This window comes from Pteropus vampyrus, unplaced genomic scaffold (assembly GCF_000151845.1).
Source record: "Pteropus vampyrus isolate Shadow unplaced genomic scaffold, Pvam_2.0 Scaffold144, whole genome shotgun sequence".
Lineage (NCBI taxonomy): Eukaryota > Metazoa > Chordata > Mammalia > Chiroptera > Pteropodidae > Pteropus > Pteropus vampyrus.
In genome coordinates this window covers 1,575,975-1,592,841 of record NW_011888925.1, presented here as the reverse complement: position 1 = coordinate 1,592,841, position 16,867 = coordinate 1,575,975, and the positions used below count along the sequence as shown (strand labels likewise).

Sequence of the window (16,867 nt, the reverse complement as noted above, 5' to 3'; positions counted from 1 at the left end):
CCACCCTCCCCAAATCTATTTCTCTTTTTATATCCCTGTCCCTCCAATCCTGATACTTGAGAGTTAGCCCGGCCTTTCTCTAATCATCACAATTAGGCACCGTGTCTTGTAGATTCTACCCTCTTAATATGGCTCCATCTAGGACCACTGCGAGCCTCTCAGGGGCCTTTGTTAGAAATTACTTAAAAGGGCCCCTTGGGCTAGAAAATTAGGAAAAGATGCTCTCTCTGGGCGGAAGCAGCTTTCAGGTACATGTTCAGGTACATGTTCAGATCCAGGTACAGGAAGCAGCTAATAGATAGCTCCTTGGTGAGAACAGGTATCCTCTCCCCGTGGCAGACACAAGGCTGCATGGCTCAGCTGGGGCACAGGTGGCATTTCACCCCTTGCCTTCTCTAGCGCCCCTGGTGTGCGGTGAAGATTGCACCACGATGTGCTGTGGCCCTGCTCACATCTCGGGCCTCCACTCCACGGGCCCTGCTGCCGCCGCCTTCAAGTCGTTCTCGATGGTGTGGATTGCTCAAGCAGCATCCAGTCTTTCTTCTTTCCCATCCTCCCTTGTGTTCTCAGGGCTGCCTCCTGAACACCCCGTGCACTGGTGCCAGGTATTCCCCATGCCTTCAGGACGCCCAGCGTGGCATCCAAGGCTCTTGCCCCTGCTCATTTCCCTTTCTTCTTCTGCCTCTCCCAGAAACTTCCCTTTCCCCAGAGCTTCCCTGGCCTCCGCATGAAAAGCCCTTGCTCCTCTGTCCTCTTGGCAACATTTATCTTTCAAGACTTGGTCACTGAAGCAATACCTTCCCTCGGAAGTCCTCCCAGGTTGGCCTCTCTCTTAGCGCTTATCATTCCGTATTGCAATCAAGGTCATCTAACCACTGGGCACTGGGCACAGTGCCTAGAGCCCACTATACTTTTAGGGGTGCTTGAAAACGTTTTATTTTGAAATCAGAAAACAAAGTGAGCTTTAAGGGTCAAAGAAAATGTATGATTTTTCTTCCCATCAGAAAAAAAAATTTTTGTAAGGCCCTCAAAGTCTTATTAAATCGTTTTTTCTTTGTGTAGAGGAAGACGCCCATGGAAGCAAAAGTACCCGGGGCCCATGAAGGTCACGATGTGGCTTTGGGTTGCCGCTGTTTCCTCCTTTCCTACAGCAGACCCAGTAGAGCTCCTAGGAAGGGGGGAGGGGGATGAACCCCGTCAGGGCTGCGTTATGTTTTTTCAAACCTTTATCCTCAGCGCAGGGCCAGGCACTCAGGACTGGCTCAGTCAGCGCTATCTAAAGTGGGTAAGAAAACGAATGAACGAATGGCCTTAGGTGAGACTCTTGACTCTGAGTCTCCTTTTCTTCTTCTGCAAAGTGAAGCTTCATTGTCATAGGGTGACTGCCAGGATCAGATGGTGAGTGGGGAATGCTTCGGCACTGTGGAGCTTGGAGCCAGTCCTGGAGCTGCGCAGGATGTGGGCAAGGAGAGGAGAGCCAGAGGTTATTAAAAAGGGCTCCAGGTGGCTTCAATAGCTTTCTTTTGGTAACAAGTAAAATCGTTCTATTTATACACATAGAAAGAAACTGGAAAGACGTTTACCAAAGTGGCTCACGGTGGGCAGCCCCGAACATGGGTTACCTTCGTCATCTCTGAAAGAACCATACTTAGGAGCCTGTGAAGACCAGGTCTGCGTCTTCCTTTCTCTTTGTGTCCCTGGGCCTGGCACAAGTGAAGGACATAATGAGTGAGGGAATCCCCCAGCTCATGGCCTCATCTGGCACCCCATCAGCACTGGGGCCTCTGCTTCCAAGTGGGGGAGAGGGAGTGCATCTTTCCCCTTAGAGCAAGGCCAGCAGACCAGAGACCACAGCGGCAGGACCGAGACTCAGTTTACCCAAGGTGATGTCTCTCGCAAGTCATCACAGAGACTGAGGAAGAGACAGGACATATCCAGTGGTGATGGATACATTTAGGCACTTAAAAAATTTTAGTTTCAACTCCTTCTTCGCAAACACACTATACACTTCCTGTGTCCCAAGTCATTTAATATTTCCCATGACTCCTGGAGGGCTGAGATTGTTGCCTTTTTTTAAGTCGTGGGTGCCTTTTTAGTCATAAACAGTATCAGACTGGTCTATCTCGTTCACTGCTGTGTGTCCTGCGCCTAAAAGCCCGCAGACACACAGTAGGTGTTGAGTGAGCGAGTGAATGTCAAATGTGACTTCTTTAAAAGATTTTTGGGAACTGCCTAGCGGAGGAGATAACCCACCTCTAGATAATAAGACCCTGCATGGCCTCCCATACCCCGTCACTTGGACCTCTAGGAATTGCCTTTGTTGTGGGCGACCAACCACAGGCAAACCCAGCACCTGCTCCTCCAGCCCGTCCTCGCGGAAGAACCCCAGGCTGCCACTCCTCCAGCCGCCTCTCGGAGTCCCTTCTCTCCGCTCCCCAGGAGCCGGGGGCCCGAGACATCCCGGAGCTCACAGCCAGGGTCCGCCCCAGCGCTTCCCAGCCGTGGAAGCGCGCGTCGCCAGGTGCCCGACACCCCATCCGGGGTCAGCGTTCTTCGCCTCCTCAGGCCGGAGGGGAGTTCTAGGGCTGCGTCGAGGGCCTCGTCTGGCATCCCCAGGCCTGCGGGGGCAGGAGCCTGAGTCACCGCGGTGCACGCCCTCTCCTCCCGGCTCCCATCCTGGGGCTACCCTCCTCCCGGCAGCATCGGGCTGCGCCGGCTCTCCCCTGGTCTCCTGCGCGCCCCCTCTTCTCGGCCCTAGTCTCCGCGCCCCCGCCCTCGGCCAGCTCCTCCGAGCTTCGCCCGTCCGCCCCTCCAATGGAGAAGCCCGAACTCCCAGCGCTCCCGGGCGGCTCCCGCGGGAGGGGGCGCGGCCGCCCCCGCGGCTCCACCCTCTCGGCGGGGCCGCAGCCATCTGGGGCCCCTGCCAGTCGCGTCCGCTCCGGGGCCCGCGCCGAGCTCGCGCGGGAGGAGGCGGTCTCACCGGGCGACCCCCTGCCGGTGCCGGTGCGCTAAGATGCCCCGAAGGGGCAGTGGCTGCGCGCCGAGGCTGGGTGGAAGCGCGTCGCAGCGGACACGGCGCCCCTTGCCACCTCCGTGACCCTTCAGGACCCGAGCCCCGGAGGCGCCGGTGGGGACCCACGAGGGCGGCGAGGTCCGTGCTCCTAACGTCCGGGGAGGGCGCCGGCTTCTGAGCCTCGATCGGGCTCGTCGCCTCCCGCCTCTTCCCCCCAGCCCCCCGCGAGCTGGCAGAAGGAAATAGCGCGCGGCCCCTTTAAATTTACCCAGGAGCCCTTAAAGGAGCCCCAGGGGCCCCAGACAGGAATCCCCACCCCGGTCCAGCCCGCGCCGCCGAGCGAGCAGCCAGCCGTCCGTGCGGCCGGCCGCCCCGTGCATGCGCCCCGCGCCCCGGGGCCCCGCGCACCGAGCGCCCTGCGCGGGCCGCCGCCGGCCCCGCGGCCCCGCGCCCCGCCGCTCCGGGGCCCCGCTCCGCAGCGCAGCGCATGGAGCCCGGCGGGGACCACCGGAGCCGAAGCGGCGGCGGCAGGGGCGGCCCCGGGCCAGCAGCGGCCTTGGCACGGGTCCGACGGCTGCCGCCTGCCGGATCGAGCGGCGGCGCGGAGCCCGAGGAGGACGACGGCGGTAAGGGCTGGGGCAAGCGGCTCGGGCGGGGGCCCCGGCATGGGGGAGGGGAGGGCTGCGGCTCCGGGCCCCTCTCCGCCGCCGAACAAAGGGGGGGACGCGGGCAGGGCGGCTGGGGGCGCCACCTGGCGGGCACGAATCACGACTGCAGGGCCAGCCGGGGAGCCCCCCGCCCAGCTCTCGGGGTCGACCCGTGGGGCTTGGGCGGATCCCCTCCCCCTTAAAGGGCCCCGCGGCCCCCGCCTTGCAAGCTCGGCCCCAGGGGCCCCAAAGGGCCTGGCCAGACGCCACCGGGCGTGCGCTCTAGGCTGTTGGACTTGCGGCCCCCGCCCCTTTCTCTTTCAGATTAGACTCCCTGGTGGTCTCCCTAATCGGCTGTCTCTTAAAAGTATGCCCAGACCATGGGTCCCTTTCGGGAGCTCCCCGCAGATGAGCGGAGCTGGGAACTCCGCTATGTTAAGTCGGGCTGCCCCTCTCCTCTTGCTTAGAGACAGGAACCCTTTTTTCTTTTTCCCGGCGTTGTCCCTGGGAAAGAGCATAGCGCTCCTCGGGGCGGGAGGGCGGGCACCACTGCCTTCCCCACCGCAGGCAGTTTTAAAGGGATGGGCTCGCCCACAAAGGCAGACATCCACTTCTGCCCGCGTGTTTTCTCCTCCCGTCTTTTCAGAAAATTTTGCCACAATTTGTCAGCTCTGGTGGGACCAGCCAGTCTTCCCCATTCACTCTCAAAGGAGACTGTTTCTTCATTCCCGTGCTGCAGGGTCAACGCCTTAAGATCCGTGAAGGTTCTGTCAGAGATAGGGAGACTACTCCAATCTGGGAGCTCCCCTCCCCGAAACTCCCCATCCCCTTTTGTTTTTAAAGAATCTCAGCTCCTCCCCTTTTTTCGGCTCTTAAAGGGCCAGTCCACCTTACACTTATATAGATCCAGCGCTGGTAGGATGCTTAGACCAACCAGCAGCTAGCTATCCAGTGCCTTTGCAGACAAAGACCTTAGGCCCAGAGAGCGACATAACCTATCGAAGGTCACAGAGCAAGTGAAGCCAGGACTCCAACCCAGGTCTCTGACACTGAAACCAGTGCCTTTTTGGAGGGATCGCTTTAAACCCAAAACAACGCAATGGTGACAGGAGCCCTCTCTGATCCTGTCTTTTGTTTCCCAGACCCTGAGATTTTCTACCTGGAGAATAACCACACCTGTCCATTCAGCTTATGTGGCCAGGAGACCCTTTTCTCAATAAAATAGGGTCCAACCTGTAGGGAGGGTGGGGGACTGCTCAGTATCTCTGGCAAAAGGAAACATCACTGGGTTAGTGGGCTCTGCCCTGGCCTCTCCCGTGCCCGCCCACTGATTTCTGGGCAGTGGTGGCTTCCTGCCAGGGCAAAAAACACATCCCCAGAAAGACGTCATGGGCTCTCGTGGGTGGGGGCCACTCCCTGCCACAGAAGCTCCAGTGGCTACTCTGGTGGCCCTCCCGCCGTTCCTTTTCAGAGTCTCTAGGGAGGTCAGGGTCCTAAAAACTCCTTTCCTTGGAGGTGTCGACAGCTTTGTGATGGAGATCCCCCTTCCATGGGTGCCTATATTTGGGAACTGATAATGCTTAATGCTCCCTAAGATGAGACTCTCAGGAGGCTGGATTGGTAAAAGGAAGACGCTCTATGGGTGGGGCCCTCCTGGCCAGGGCCTCAGGCGGGTGGGTCCTGTGTGCAGCCCTGGATGCAGACAGATGCCCCCTTTGTTCTCACCCTGCTGCCCGCTCGCTGCAGCTGTAACGGCCCCGGCGTGCTGCTCTCCTGGCTTTACCCCTATAGCTCTCGTCCAAAAAGGGTGCCTTACAGAGCTGGCTGCCTTCTTGGCCTTCACTTTATTTTTTAAAAAGTCAAAGCTAGTCCCTTTGAGGACCCTGCATCCTTTTGTTCTTGATCCTCTCTTAAAGGGCCCTCGCTCTTTGTACGGGGCCCATGTTTTGACTCCCTGCCCTCCCACATCCCTTGTATTGCTGTTGCCATCCCTTTCCTGCCCCCTGAAAGACCCCTCTCCCCTTCCCTTCCTCAGGCTGCAAATTCAAAGCCCTGGGATCTTTCCCTGGAAATCGGAGACTGAAAAACTGTCTCCCTTTCCCCTTCTTCAGGGCAAGATCTTCAGCTGGAAGGGGGTGCCTTGGGGTCTTGGGGGAGTGCCCCCCTGCCCTCCTCCAGGGCCAGGGGACCAGCATCTTCAGGCAGGAAATACTCAGACCACTGTGAGGCCCGGGCCTCGAGGCCTGGAAAGAGCCGCATCCCGGGCCGTGATCACCGGCGCTACTACCACGACCACTGGAGGCTGGAGTACCTGATGGACTTCAACCCCGCCCGGCATGGCATGGTGTGCATGGTGTGCGGCAGCTCCCTGGCCACGCTCAAGCTCAGCACCATCAAGCGGCACATTCGCCAAAAGCACCCCTACTCCCTCCATTGGAGTCCCCGGGAGAAGGAAGTCATCAGCAACAGCTGGGATGCCCACTTGGGGCTGGGGGCTTGTGGAGAGGCTGAGGGCCTGGGGGCCCAGGGGGCTGAGGAGGAGGAGGAAGAAGAAGAGGAAGAGGAGGAGGATGGGGCTAGCCTCCAAGCTTGCCCACCCAAGGGCCCAGGTAATGCAGGACATGGAGAGGCAGGGGACTGGGGGTTAGGTGGGGCCAAGTGGGGACAGCCCTGGCCTCTCAGCCAACTAACTGACTTTCTTTGGGTGTGGTCTGTTTATTGCCCTTATTGTACCATAGCGGGGGAGGGACAGTAGGACCAGGGGGTCTCCAGTATCTGACAGCTTTGACATTGTGGTTTTTGAAGGATCGAGGAGGGTGGAGGCTTGAGGGATAGGGAGGGGAAGAGCTGGGAGCAGAGCGTGCTAGAAAGGTATGGCCGACAGTGAAGTCCAGAGAAGGGCCTAGAATCCGGGTCTGGGGAGGAAGAAGGTGGGCCTTAGAGTTTGTGTGCAGGAGGATTAGAAGATGGAGGAATTAAGTCTTGAGGGAAGAGGAAGAGAAGGACAAAGGTTAGGCCGGGGCTCAGAGTCAGAGTGAGGGAGAGGCCTGTGGAGGACTTGGCTGGTGTGTGGGGGCTCCCCCAGAGGGCCAGCATCTCAGTTCCTTCCCTCCCTCCAACCCTTTCAGGCAAAGCCCCAGCTGGTGGGGGCAGCAGGCGCCAGCGACGAGGGGGCCCAGTGGCACCCCGGGCTCGGCGTCGGCGCCACTCGGCTTCCCGGAGGGCCGGGGGCAGCAGGGGGCTGGGGGCTCGGCGCCTGGAACGGAGGCTGAAGGAGTCCCTGCAGAACTGGTTCCGGGCAGAGTGTCTCATGGACTATGACCCGCGGGGGAACCGGCTGGTGTGCATGGCCTGTGGCCGGGCACTGCCCAGCCTGCACCTGGACGACATCCGTGCCCACGTGCTGGAGGTGCACCCCAGCTCCCTGGGGCTCAGCGGCCCCCAGCGCAGCGCCCTGCTGCAGGCCTGGGGTGGCCAACCTGAGACACTGTCTGAGCTCAGCCAGTCCCCACCAGGTGCGAGGCCCATCCCAGGGCCAAGACTCCCTCATATAAGGGCTGCTAAGGGGTCTGTGGCCAAAACTGGAAGGGCGTCACTCCCCGCACGCACGCACGCACGCACGCACGCACGCACGCACGCACTCACACACACACACACACACTGGCTGGGGCCTCTAGCTTGGGGCTGGAGTGAGGAGCAAGGGACCCCCTCTGCTTGGGTAAAGGCAACCCGGCCATCAGGCTGAGCCCCTCTCCCTCACCCCTTCCCCAACAGACGATGACCTCGTCCCCCAGGACCTGACCAGAAAGAGCCGGGACTCGGCCCCCGCTGCTGGAGCCCCCTCCTCTCAGGATCTCAGCCACCCAGACGTAAAGGAAGAGGCTGGCTGGGTCCCTGAGAGGCCCGGGCCGGCAGAGGAGGAGGAGCTGGAGGAGGGCGAGAGGGTGGGGGTCCCGGGCCGGTCGCCACGGGGCCGCGACCACCGCCGCCACTATCAGGAGCGCTGGCGACTGGAGTACCTCATGGAGCTGGACGGCGGCCGGCGCGGCCTGGTGTGCATGGTGTGCGGGGGCGCGCTGGCCTCGCTCAAGATGAGCACCATCAAGCGGCACATCCGCCAGCGCCACCCGGGCTCCACGCGCCTCAGCGGGCCTGTCAAGGCCCTCATCGCCCAGGAGTGGAGCGAGAAGGCCGCCCACCTGCTTGCCCTGGGGCTGCCCTGCCCCGAGTCCCCCAGGGACCCTGCCGCCCCCAGCACAGCCGCAGCCTCCGAGGAGGGGGGAGGGGAAGAGGAGGAGGAGCCAGAGGAGGAGTGGTGGGGTGAGCTGGTGGAGGCCCAGAGCAGGTGGAAAGGGAGAGGGACAGGGACCAGGCCAGGCAGAGAGAGCGGGTCGGGGAGCGCTTGGGTAGAATGGGGCGGTGAGAATGGAAGGCTGGAGGGAAGATTGGGGAGGATGGGACAGGAGGGCAAAGGTGAGGGGTTATGAAGCTGAGACGCAGGACCGGGCTGCTTTTCCCCCACGGGCTCCAATACCGTCCTTTGTTCCTTCCTAGGTGATGTCCCGCTTTCCCCTGGGGAGCCGTCGGAGCGGCCCGCCGAGGAAGAGGAGGAGGACGACGACGGCCAAGAGTCCGGGGGACTTGCCTTCCCGCCCCTGCCCCCGCCCCCGCCGCCTCCCCCGCCGCCGCCTCCCCGCAGTCGAGAGCAGCGGCGGAACTACCAGCCGCGCTGGCGGGGCGAGTACCTGATGGACTACGACGGCAGCCGGCGCGGCCTGGTGTGCATGGTGTGCGGGGGCGCGCTGGCCACGCTCAAGGTCAGCACCATCAAGCGGCACATCCTGCAGGTGCACCCCTTTTCCATGGACTTCACGCCCGAGGAGCGCCAGACCATCCTGGAGGCCTACGAGGAGGCGGCGCTGCGTTGCTACGGCCACGAGGGCTTCGGGCCGCCCGCCCCGGCGCCGCGCGACGGCGGCGCGGACCTCAAGGCGGGCGCAGTGTGTCGGGCGTAGCCCGCGCGTTGGACTCGCGGGCCGGGCGGGGGCGGCCCTCGGGCTGGGAGAGCGTGGCTGCTGCCCCCCGCTGGCCGGGCCGGGCGGAGATTGGGGATCGGTGAGGTGCCACGGAGCTCCCGGAGCTAGTCGGACCGCGCAGGTCCTGGTCCTCCCCACGCAGGGCCCCACCTTTCCCGAGAAGCCACAGCGGCCTCCCGACGTTTGCACGGAGCGTTTCTAGCCCCGGCCGGTGTCCGGCCGTACCCCGCCAGGCGATCCTGTGCCGGGCCGGGGTCGGGGCGCCGACAGTCAGTATTAGGACGACAACGGGGGTGGCAGAAAGGGCAGGAAAGCTGCCCCGGCCCCTTCCCTGGCCGGGGGCCCAGCTCGGGGGCGTCGCACGCCGGCAGGCACGGCGCCCGGATCGGGCCGGCTGCCCTTGGCCTTACTGGTGTTCTCGGCCGCTCCGAGATCCGGACTGCGGACGCTGGCCTGCGAGGGGGGCGGGGCGGAGCGGGGCCTGGGCCCCGTCGGCTGCGCCCGCCTCCCGAGCGGGCTCCGTGGGGACCGCACGCTGGCGGCCCCACCCGCCTCCCCGCACTGGCCGCGCCCGCCGGACCGAGATCTCGTAAAGGGGTTAGCACTTTTTTCCTTTGCTCCTCTCCTGCTCCGGGGGCCTCCGTTCACCCCTCAGCTCATTCAGGCGCTGCTGCTTCAGCGCCCCCGTCGGTCCGAGCCCGGGGCACTGGAGGTCCTGGTAGTTGGCGGCACATACCCGTCCCCTCCCTGTACCCCTTCGTGCGCAGTGGTTGCGCCACCCATTCGCAGCCCGCAGGGGCCTGGGGCCGGGCCTCGGCCTTTCTCTTCCCCGCGGCAGCGCCAGGCCCTGTGAGGCTGGGAAGGGGCCCCGCGATCTCCCAGGCAGGTCCGAGAGGAATGTGTAGATTCATTCTCCTGTGGAGAACAGGTGGCCCCAAGATCAGGCCCTTTTTGCTCTTTGTATTTTATTTTGAAATTGTATTTAATGCTTTTATATGAAAGGGGGAGGGTGGGGAGAGAGCTGTCCCAGTCACCCTTATGTGCAAATGTCTTATTTATTATGCGTGTATCAGAGATAAGCTGTGAGGTGGTGGTGGAAGGACCTAAAGGAAGGAGCGAGGACAGAGGGGGGCGTTGAGAGGACCCCAAGCATCCCAAACCAATGTCTGACTCTCCAGGCCTCTCCTCACTTCCGGGCCCCAATGTCTGCTCGTCACAGCCAGGCCATTTCTTCTGGTCTTAAAGCCTGAGAGTGGGGTGGTCAGCGGGTGGGACCCGAGGGCTGGGCCTGGAGTGGGGAGGGGCCCTGAAATCTGGGGCCAGGGGCTGCCTCTGAGGGAGAGAAAATCCAGAGGAAAGAGGAAGCTCTTCCTCTCATCCTAGCTGCCCCCCACCCCCAGGCCAGAGCCCAAGGTTCAAGTGCCTCAGGCCCAGTCCCCTTGACTCTTCCTGATTTGGGAATTGGATTTTATATCACGGATTTTATAGCATTTTTATATAACTCAAGATTGTCAGAGTTGGAAAGACCTTGGAGATTAACTAGTATCTGCCCCCACCCCTTTCACAGATAGGTGAAAATAAAGCCCAGAAACTGAAACGATCACACAGCCAGGTAGGAACAGTCCAAGAATAAAAACTCCTAATTTAGTTCCTTTGCACTATAAGGGCACTGCCTCCCAGTCTCTGGTAAGTTATTTCCCATTAGGCCTGCCAAAGGATGGCATGAGCTGGGAGCTGCAGGCTGTGACCTGGGGATGGCCAAGAGCTGCATACTTCCCCTTGCCACCCCAGGCTTCAGCTGGAGGGTGTAGGAGCTGCCTTCTTCATTAGAACTCCGGAAGTGGGGCTGACTGTCCCCTGGCCCAGATCCTCCCCTGTAGGGCAAGGGCTCCGGCATCGTGTTGTTGATGCCACCAGGAAACACTGCATGGGCCATTAGTCGACCGAAAAGTGAATTCCTAGTGTGTGAATCTCCAGGGTTTCTGACACAGTATTAAAAGCTCGAGAACAGGGATTATGGATGGCACCAGGCTGGGCACTGCCATTCTTTTATTTTCCTTCATGCATGTTTTCAGATCCAGAATGAGTATTCTACCATTTTTGCTACTCTGCCTGTTCAAAAACAGTAGGCATATTGGGGCGACCCGTTCTAGCCACCCGAGCCCACTGCCGAAGTTCAGGTAAACCAGGCCAGAGACCTGATAAGGAACGGTTTATTCCTCTTGGTAGGCAGGGAGGGGGCTTTAGGACAGGAATGGACATCTTCGTGGAGAGACAGCCCGAAGCATCAGTGGTTCTGAGTGGCCACCAGACCAACAGCACTGCATCAGGAACTGCCAGAAACGGTTCTCAGGCCCCACCTCCCTGAATCAGAAACTGGCAGGCCCAGCACTCTTGCTAATATAAAGCCCTCCTGTGATCACAAGGCTCGCTGAAGTATGAGCACCAGTGATTTAGGAAGCGCCACTGTCACGATTCCTACTTTGGAGCTAAGGTCTCACGGCTTAGGGGTCAGGGGACCCTCATCTCTAGGTGTGCCTCCTTGCCTTGGGGGTCTGAACAGGTGAAGTTTCTTCATGAATTTTTTGTTAATGGTATGCTTGCTATTACAGCCAATATGTAAATGTTACTCTGAATACATATTTATATGCCAAGTTAGTGACATTATTCAAACATTTGTATGTGTATTTGTGAAGTTTGCATCAGTTATTTTTTTCATTTCAGCCTAAGCTTTCTAAGAGGTATGTTGAATAAAAATTTGAAATCCAGCTTAAGGGTCACGGCAGCCTTAGTTGTGAAGAGCAAATCCCAGGTGACAGGTTGTTTCAGCAAAGACCTGATGTGTTTAGTTCCCATTTTCCATGGTGACTGACTCTCAAATATAAGTGCATTGTGACTGTGATTTAGAGGCTGCTTCGTATGCTGCAGGCAGGGAACCCTCCTAGGTTGGTATGGGGCTGAACTGCGACAAGAGACCCCTCCGGCCCCTCCCGCTCATCTTTCTCCTAAGCTCACCTCTTAGGAGGGGCTCTTATTTTCTTTCAGAAACCAAATGCACACCTTTGCTCTATGGAAATTCTTCAGTCTTGAGCATCATTATGTTATCAACTCTTAGTTGCTTTTTAAAGCCTCAAAAGTGGAGTGGGGATGGGGGTCAGTGGAAGCCTTGTTTGGTTCTTACTTTACCCAAACTGTGTATAAAGAATAAAGTTAGCAGAATGACACCACAGACATTGTGTTTTTTTTTTTTTTAATTAATACCACATCAATTTGCAGTTTTACAGGAACCAAGATTCAAGCTCCTTAGGTGCTACTCTATTTTTATGTTGCACGCACATACACGCACAGTTTCATTAGTAATTTTTCATCTATAGTTTTTTTCTTAAAAAAAAAAAAAAAATCCTGTGTGACACAAAGATCTGTCCAATTATCTAAACACAGCAGTAATAAAACAAAAGAGCTACGCGTGGAGGCTTCCAGTGCAGAAAAAGGTCCTTTGGAGGGGAAGCCCAAAAAGATGACCAGTCCACCGACTTCTTGGGAGGGCAAAAGATGGGGATGGAAGGTGCATTTCCTACACTACATGAAATTGGTTTGAAAATTAAAAAAGAAAGGGGGCTAAGAAAATAAGAACCGAGTAAGGCAAGGGTACCTTTTACCCAACTAAATCTCTAAGTAGTTTTCCCAAAAAAGTGGAAAGAAAATTCCCTTCCACGACCTTGTATAGTGTTGCAGTGCTTTGGGACCGTCAAAGATTATAGCCCTTACTTTAAAGTCATCAGTGCATACTCCCTCTGGTTTATCATGACGAGTAACAACCTGAAGGAACTCACAGATGACGTTCAAGTTTACTAAATTTTCATGTTGGAAGGGGAGGAAGACATCTATTAGTCTCAAACAGGAACCCCAGATTCTCAATCACTCTGCATCTGATGCCAGAGCGAGCAGTTCCGTTGTCTTTTAGTTGTCCGTGGAGCCCGTCAACACACTCTGACCCTGCCCGGTCACCCTTCCCTACAGCTTCTTGGGAAACACTCTCAAAAGCAGCACCCTGGGCCACGGCAGAGATGCTAGAACATTTTATGTGCCTGAAAATGAAAGGAACCCACAAAACACACTCAGAAGCTAGCCTCAAAGTTAAAACTCCCATGAACCACAAGATGCACTTCTCTATACTAATTTGTGGTCTCTTAACCACAGACACACACGATTCCTCCCAAGCCAGCTCGGCTGTGGTCCTCAGGGTAAAATGATGAGCACAGGTTAAAAATACAGCCTGTGAAGGAAGAAGCCGCAGGGAAAAGATGGAGGGGAAAAAAAAAAAAAAAAGCCTTTTGGGTTTCTGTATTCGCCTCTCGAGAATGTTCCCCACCACAGGCCTGAGATGAGATTACAATAACTCAATAACTGAGGAGCCCACATGCAGATTATTATTTTTCTCTAACAAGTTTACAGCAGTGTGTACAGCAGTTACAGACATTTATTTCATAACAATAAAAGTACAACCATGTTTCTTAAACTTGAGGTGAGGTGGGCAGGGAAAAGAGAGGAAAGCACATTCAGGAATGAGTTCTCAAACGAAAGCTCAGAACTGGTGTCCAAAAGAAACGACACAGACACCACCTTCCCAAATGGCGGAGCCTTTCCCTTCCCAGGGACGAGCAGAGAGGGAGCGGCGGCCACAGAGATGCCCCTGTTGACTCCCTCTCCAGCCCCACTTTGCTTCCATTCTCGATGATCAGACGGCATTCTGGGAACCAGGAATTATCACTATCACCCAGGAGTTTACCCATAGAGTTGAAAGGTCTCTAAGTGAAGAAGAGGAATATGAGGAGTAGCTGCTCACACTGTGGGGCAGGAAGAGGGGTCGAGGGCTGCAAAACACCAACCCCAGAAGGAAGGAATCTCTCTTGTCCCCAGATAATTTCTTTATAAGTTAACCATTAATTCTTAACTTAAAAATAAGAGCAAAATTGTGATGGGAAGCTGTGTAAGACTAGTCCGTGAAAATTAAATAGAACAACCCAGGAGATGTGTTTTCATTTTCTCCTTTACCTCTAACTCTTTCGCCTTTTTCAAGCTACATGTGAAAGCTCCACCACCATTAAGGTTCTGATTTAGCCTATTAAACTGATTCTGTCTTTATTCTTTTGGGTTCTAAGATATCAGTTCTTCTTTTAGTCCAACAATTCTTGTGCTTGATACTGCGGGTAAAGGGAAAGGAGGGGAAACACCAAATAAAAAAAAATAAGCTTGGAATGCAGGCTCAAGCTGACACTGAGCAGTTCCTTCATAGTACAAGTAACAACATTATAACTATTAAATGGTGTTTTAGTAACTGTGGCATTTCTGGTTTCCATGTACTTATTCTGCCTTTTTTTTTGCGACTCCAGGTAGTTTTGCTTGGATCCTATTGAGGACAAGAGGGGGAAAAAAAAAAAGGTAAAAACAGACATTAGCTCTAGGTTTTTATCTTAACAGTGATGCTAGAAGACAGTCCGTGACTTGCTGGAGCAGCATGAAGAACATTCTCCCGTTTCCACAGGGCTTACGATGGACGGCAGGAATCTGGCCTGGGATGTGCTGAGTGGGTCCACGAAGGTCCACTCCCTCCCTGCCACCATGCCTACCTGTCCTCTTTCACTGCCAGAACCCCGTGGGTCCTTCACTGGGGGGTCCAGTGAAGAAAAAGGGGTATCTGGACATAATGCTTGCTGACTGCTCTACACACTGGCAATGCAAAGGCCCACTTATCTGGGAATGCCAGGTCACACACTAGTGCCACAAAAGGAACCAGAAGTCAAGGTCAAGGAGACACATTAAAAAACTACAGGAGCTGGCAATAGTTCCTAGCTCCTCACAGGACACCAAAGCTGCCCTCTATTTTGTTTAAAACTCCCCATGACTAAGGTCATTTATACCTCTCAGTGAATGTCAAAGCTACTCCCTAAGTGTGACATCCCACGGCAGGGGCCTGGTCAGCCAAACTGCTAATCAAGACCATCTTTCACAGTCAGGGGTGGACAGCAAGCAGATATGTATTTGTGCTCAGTGTCCTTGCCTGCTTTTAGCTCTGATGTGTACCTAGAAAAGCAAAAGGGCAGGTAAAGGCCTGGCATCAAGCCAGAGCTGTCAGACCACAGTCACAGTTTCCTCTTATCAAAGCTATAAGAAAGCACTGAAGTCTGGGGTGTGCAAGGGGCTGACGCAAAGGGTAGATTTAACTGTCTGTGACATTTTGTTTCTTAAAGAATATCTGAGGAAAATATGAAAAAATGTTGACATTTTAATTTGAAGTGCTGGATCCATAGTGTTTGCTATAAATAATTTAAAAAAATTTTTTTTTCCTTGATATAGGGAGTCATAAAAATGTCTACCAAGATTTTATTCCTTGATTTAAGATTTAAATATCAAATTGGTTTTAAAAATGAAAACAGATTTGGTGGTTTTAGGAAAGAGGTAGTGTTGAGCCTTAAGACATTTATTCACTAAAACCTGATTTCTGAAAAGACAGAAGAGCTTGGCTTAAAATTGAATATGTGAAAATAAAGGAGGAAATAACCAAAACATTTAAAAGCCAGTTCAAAATGTAGAGTGGTCCTGATTCCGTTGATCCTTTTTAGTCTAAGATACAAAGGATGTTCTTTTTAAAGAAGCATCTGGTAACATCATACTACAAATTAAGATTTTTTTTTCAGGGTGAAAATCACATTTTAGGGTGAAAGTGTGCATCAGCATTTTACACAGGGGACTAAAAGTCATTGGGGGAGAAAAAGCACACGTCAGGATCAACTGTGGAACCTAAGCATACTTACTTTTCAACGATCGACTTGGTCTGATCACGGGCGATGCCAACATAGTGATCAATCTGGGTCTTTAAGGAAGGAAAACGACTCAGTTGTGGCAACGCACAGATAAACGATTTTCCTGAAGGTTATATTGTTTTGTCTAGTTTAATCATTTTTTAAAAACACTACTGAATATTCTGGAAAATGAAAATAATGCTCGACTTTTAAAAGTATTTTAAAAACTGCAGGTTTCAGAATTTAAATTATGCCATAAACACCCCATACTCGGTTGCAGTAAAAATCACTCACTTCTTTTGCAGAGGTAAGTCTTACTGGTTAGGTGTTTCCTTTAGAGACACTGGACTTATAATAGCATTTTCTGAATACTAGAAACTGTGCATCCAATCTATTTTCTGTAATCATAAATGTGTTTTGGCTCCTGATAAGACTAATTCATTTAATACCAAAAAACTATAAAGTCTGTTGATGGATGACTTAATCCAGAAAGAATAACACCATATAATCTAATATAGTCTGTATACACCATTCCACAAGCAAATATCTGTTCACACTGATGGAGTCCCAGAATAGCCGTAATGGTTTCTTAATAGTTTAAGTTTCTTTTTAGACAAGAGCTCTGATTTATTTAAACATTTTCAACTTATATTTTTGAGCAGATAATGCATTCATGTGATAAAAACACAAAAAGCACATAATAAGGTATAAAAGTTAAGTCTGCATCATGCCCTTATCTCTTCTAGACATTCAGTTTCTCTCCTTAGAGAAACCAGATGAAACCACTGTGACCATTTCTTATGGGCACCTGACATATAAAATTAGACTTTAGAAAAAGAAGATTGCTCTGAACTTTCAATACCTAAAAAATGAACTAACACTAGTCACGCGCCAACACATATCTGATTCACAACAGGTCAACACTTACCTTGTACTTCTCATAGACAATCGGAACACTGAAAACGAGCAGTTCGCCTGTAAGACAGAATCACGGGACATGGCAAGTGCACATGTGAGACAGTCATCGAGTCTCAGGACTTAAGTAGCACACACATTTTTCCTCATGAAATACAGAGAAACAGAATTTCTTCAGTGAGAGATTCTGGCTAGAACCTTTGATTAAGGACAGTTAGATACAGATAACGTAGGCTGCCTACTTTGTACCACAGGTAATTTGCAAATTATGAAAATGGATTTTACACATAAGATCCCCATATTTAAGTCAGATCTTATGTGATCTGACTTAAATATGGGGATCTTATCCCATATAAATCCAGATGTGCCTGCAAAGTGTGGGACGGTCATGAGCAATAAAAAGCTGTCCTATGTCCTGCATCACTTTTACTGTCTCACAGGATATTCATGAAG

General features: G+C 54.1%; 2 protein-coding genes and 1 long non-coding RNA gene across 4 annotated transcripts in view; 1 reads left to right on the top strand and 2 right to left on the bottom strand.

The window, feature by feature from the left end:
• Window positions 1-364: 364 nt before the first annotated feature.
• Window positions 365-3,103, bottom strand: LOC111744948. Its single transcript, XR_002782399.1, has 4 exons — window positions 2,981-3,103; window positions 2,354-2,618; window positions 1,584-1,703; window positions 365-1,447 (listed from the first exon to the last, which is right to left on the bottom strand). It is a non-coding gene; the product is annotated as an uncharacterized LOC111744948 (long non-coding RNA).
• CUNH11orf95 (chromosome unknown C11orf95 homolog) lies at window positions 2,704-12,128 on the top strand. 2 transcript variants are annotated; one of them, XM_011368688.2, is made up of 5 exons: window positions 2,890-3,639; window positions 5,772-6,269; window positions 6,789-7,175; window positions 7,435-7,980; window positions 8,215-12,128. In XM_011368688.2, the coding sequence occupies exons 1-5, from the start codon at window positions 3,501-3,503 to the stop codon at window positions 8,673-8,675; spliced, it is 2,031 nt and encodes a 676-aa protein (XP_011366990.1). In that variant the 5' UTR covers window positions 2,890-3,500; the 3' UTR covers window positions 8,676-12,128. The 2 variants fall into 2 exon arrangements, with proteins under 2 accessions (XP_023391453.1, XP_011366990.1); XM_023535685.1 differs by lacking the exon at window positions 6,789-7,175 and having other exon boundaries at window positions 2,704-3,639.
• Window positions 12,129-13,104: 976 nt separating this feature from the next.
• RTN3 (reticulon 3) overlaps window positions 13,105-16,867 on the bottom strand; it is a 49,608-nt gene continuing 45,845 nt past the window's right edge. The window contains exons 5-7 of the mRNA XM_011368693.2: window positions 16,428-16,474; window positions 15,512-15,570; window positions 13,105-14,106 (exon numbers count right to left, since the gene is read on the bottom strand). Of these exons, the coding sequence (XP_011366995.1) occupies window positions 14,061-14,106; window positions 15,512-15,570; window positions 16,428-16,474 (152 nt within the window). The 3' untranslated portion in view covers window positions 13,105-14,060. The remainder of the gene's footprint in view (window positions 14,107-15,511; window positions 15,571-16,427; window positions 16,475-16,867) is intronic.

What these genes read in the sequence shown, in the direction of transcription:
- CUNH11orf95 (XM_011368688.2), top strand. Translation starts at nt 3,501, where the DNA reads ATGGAGCCCGGCGGGGACCACCGGAGCCGAAGCGGCGGCGGCAGGGGC. An exon ending in TTGCCCACCCAAGGGCCCAG is followed by an intron (nt 6,270 to 6,788) that starts GTAATGCAGGAC and finishes CAACCCTTTCAG; the next exon opens with GCAAAGCCCCAGCTGGTGGG. An exon ending in GCCAGAGGAGGAGTGGTGGG is followed by an intron (nt 7,981 to 8,214) that starts GTGAGCTGGTGG and finishes GTTCCTTCCTAG; the next exon opens with GTGATGTCCCGCTTTCCCCT.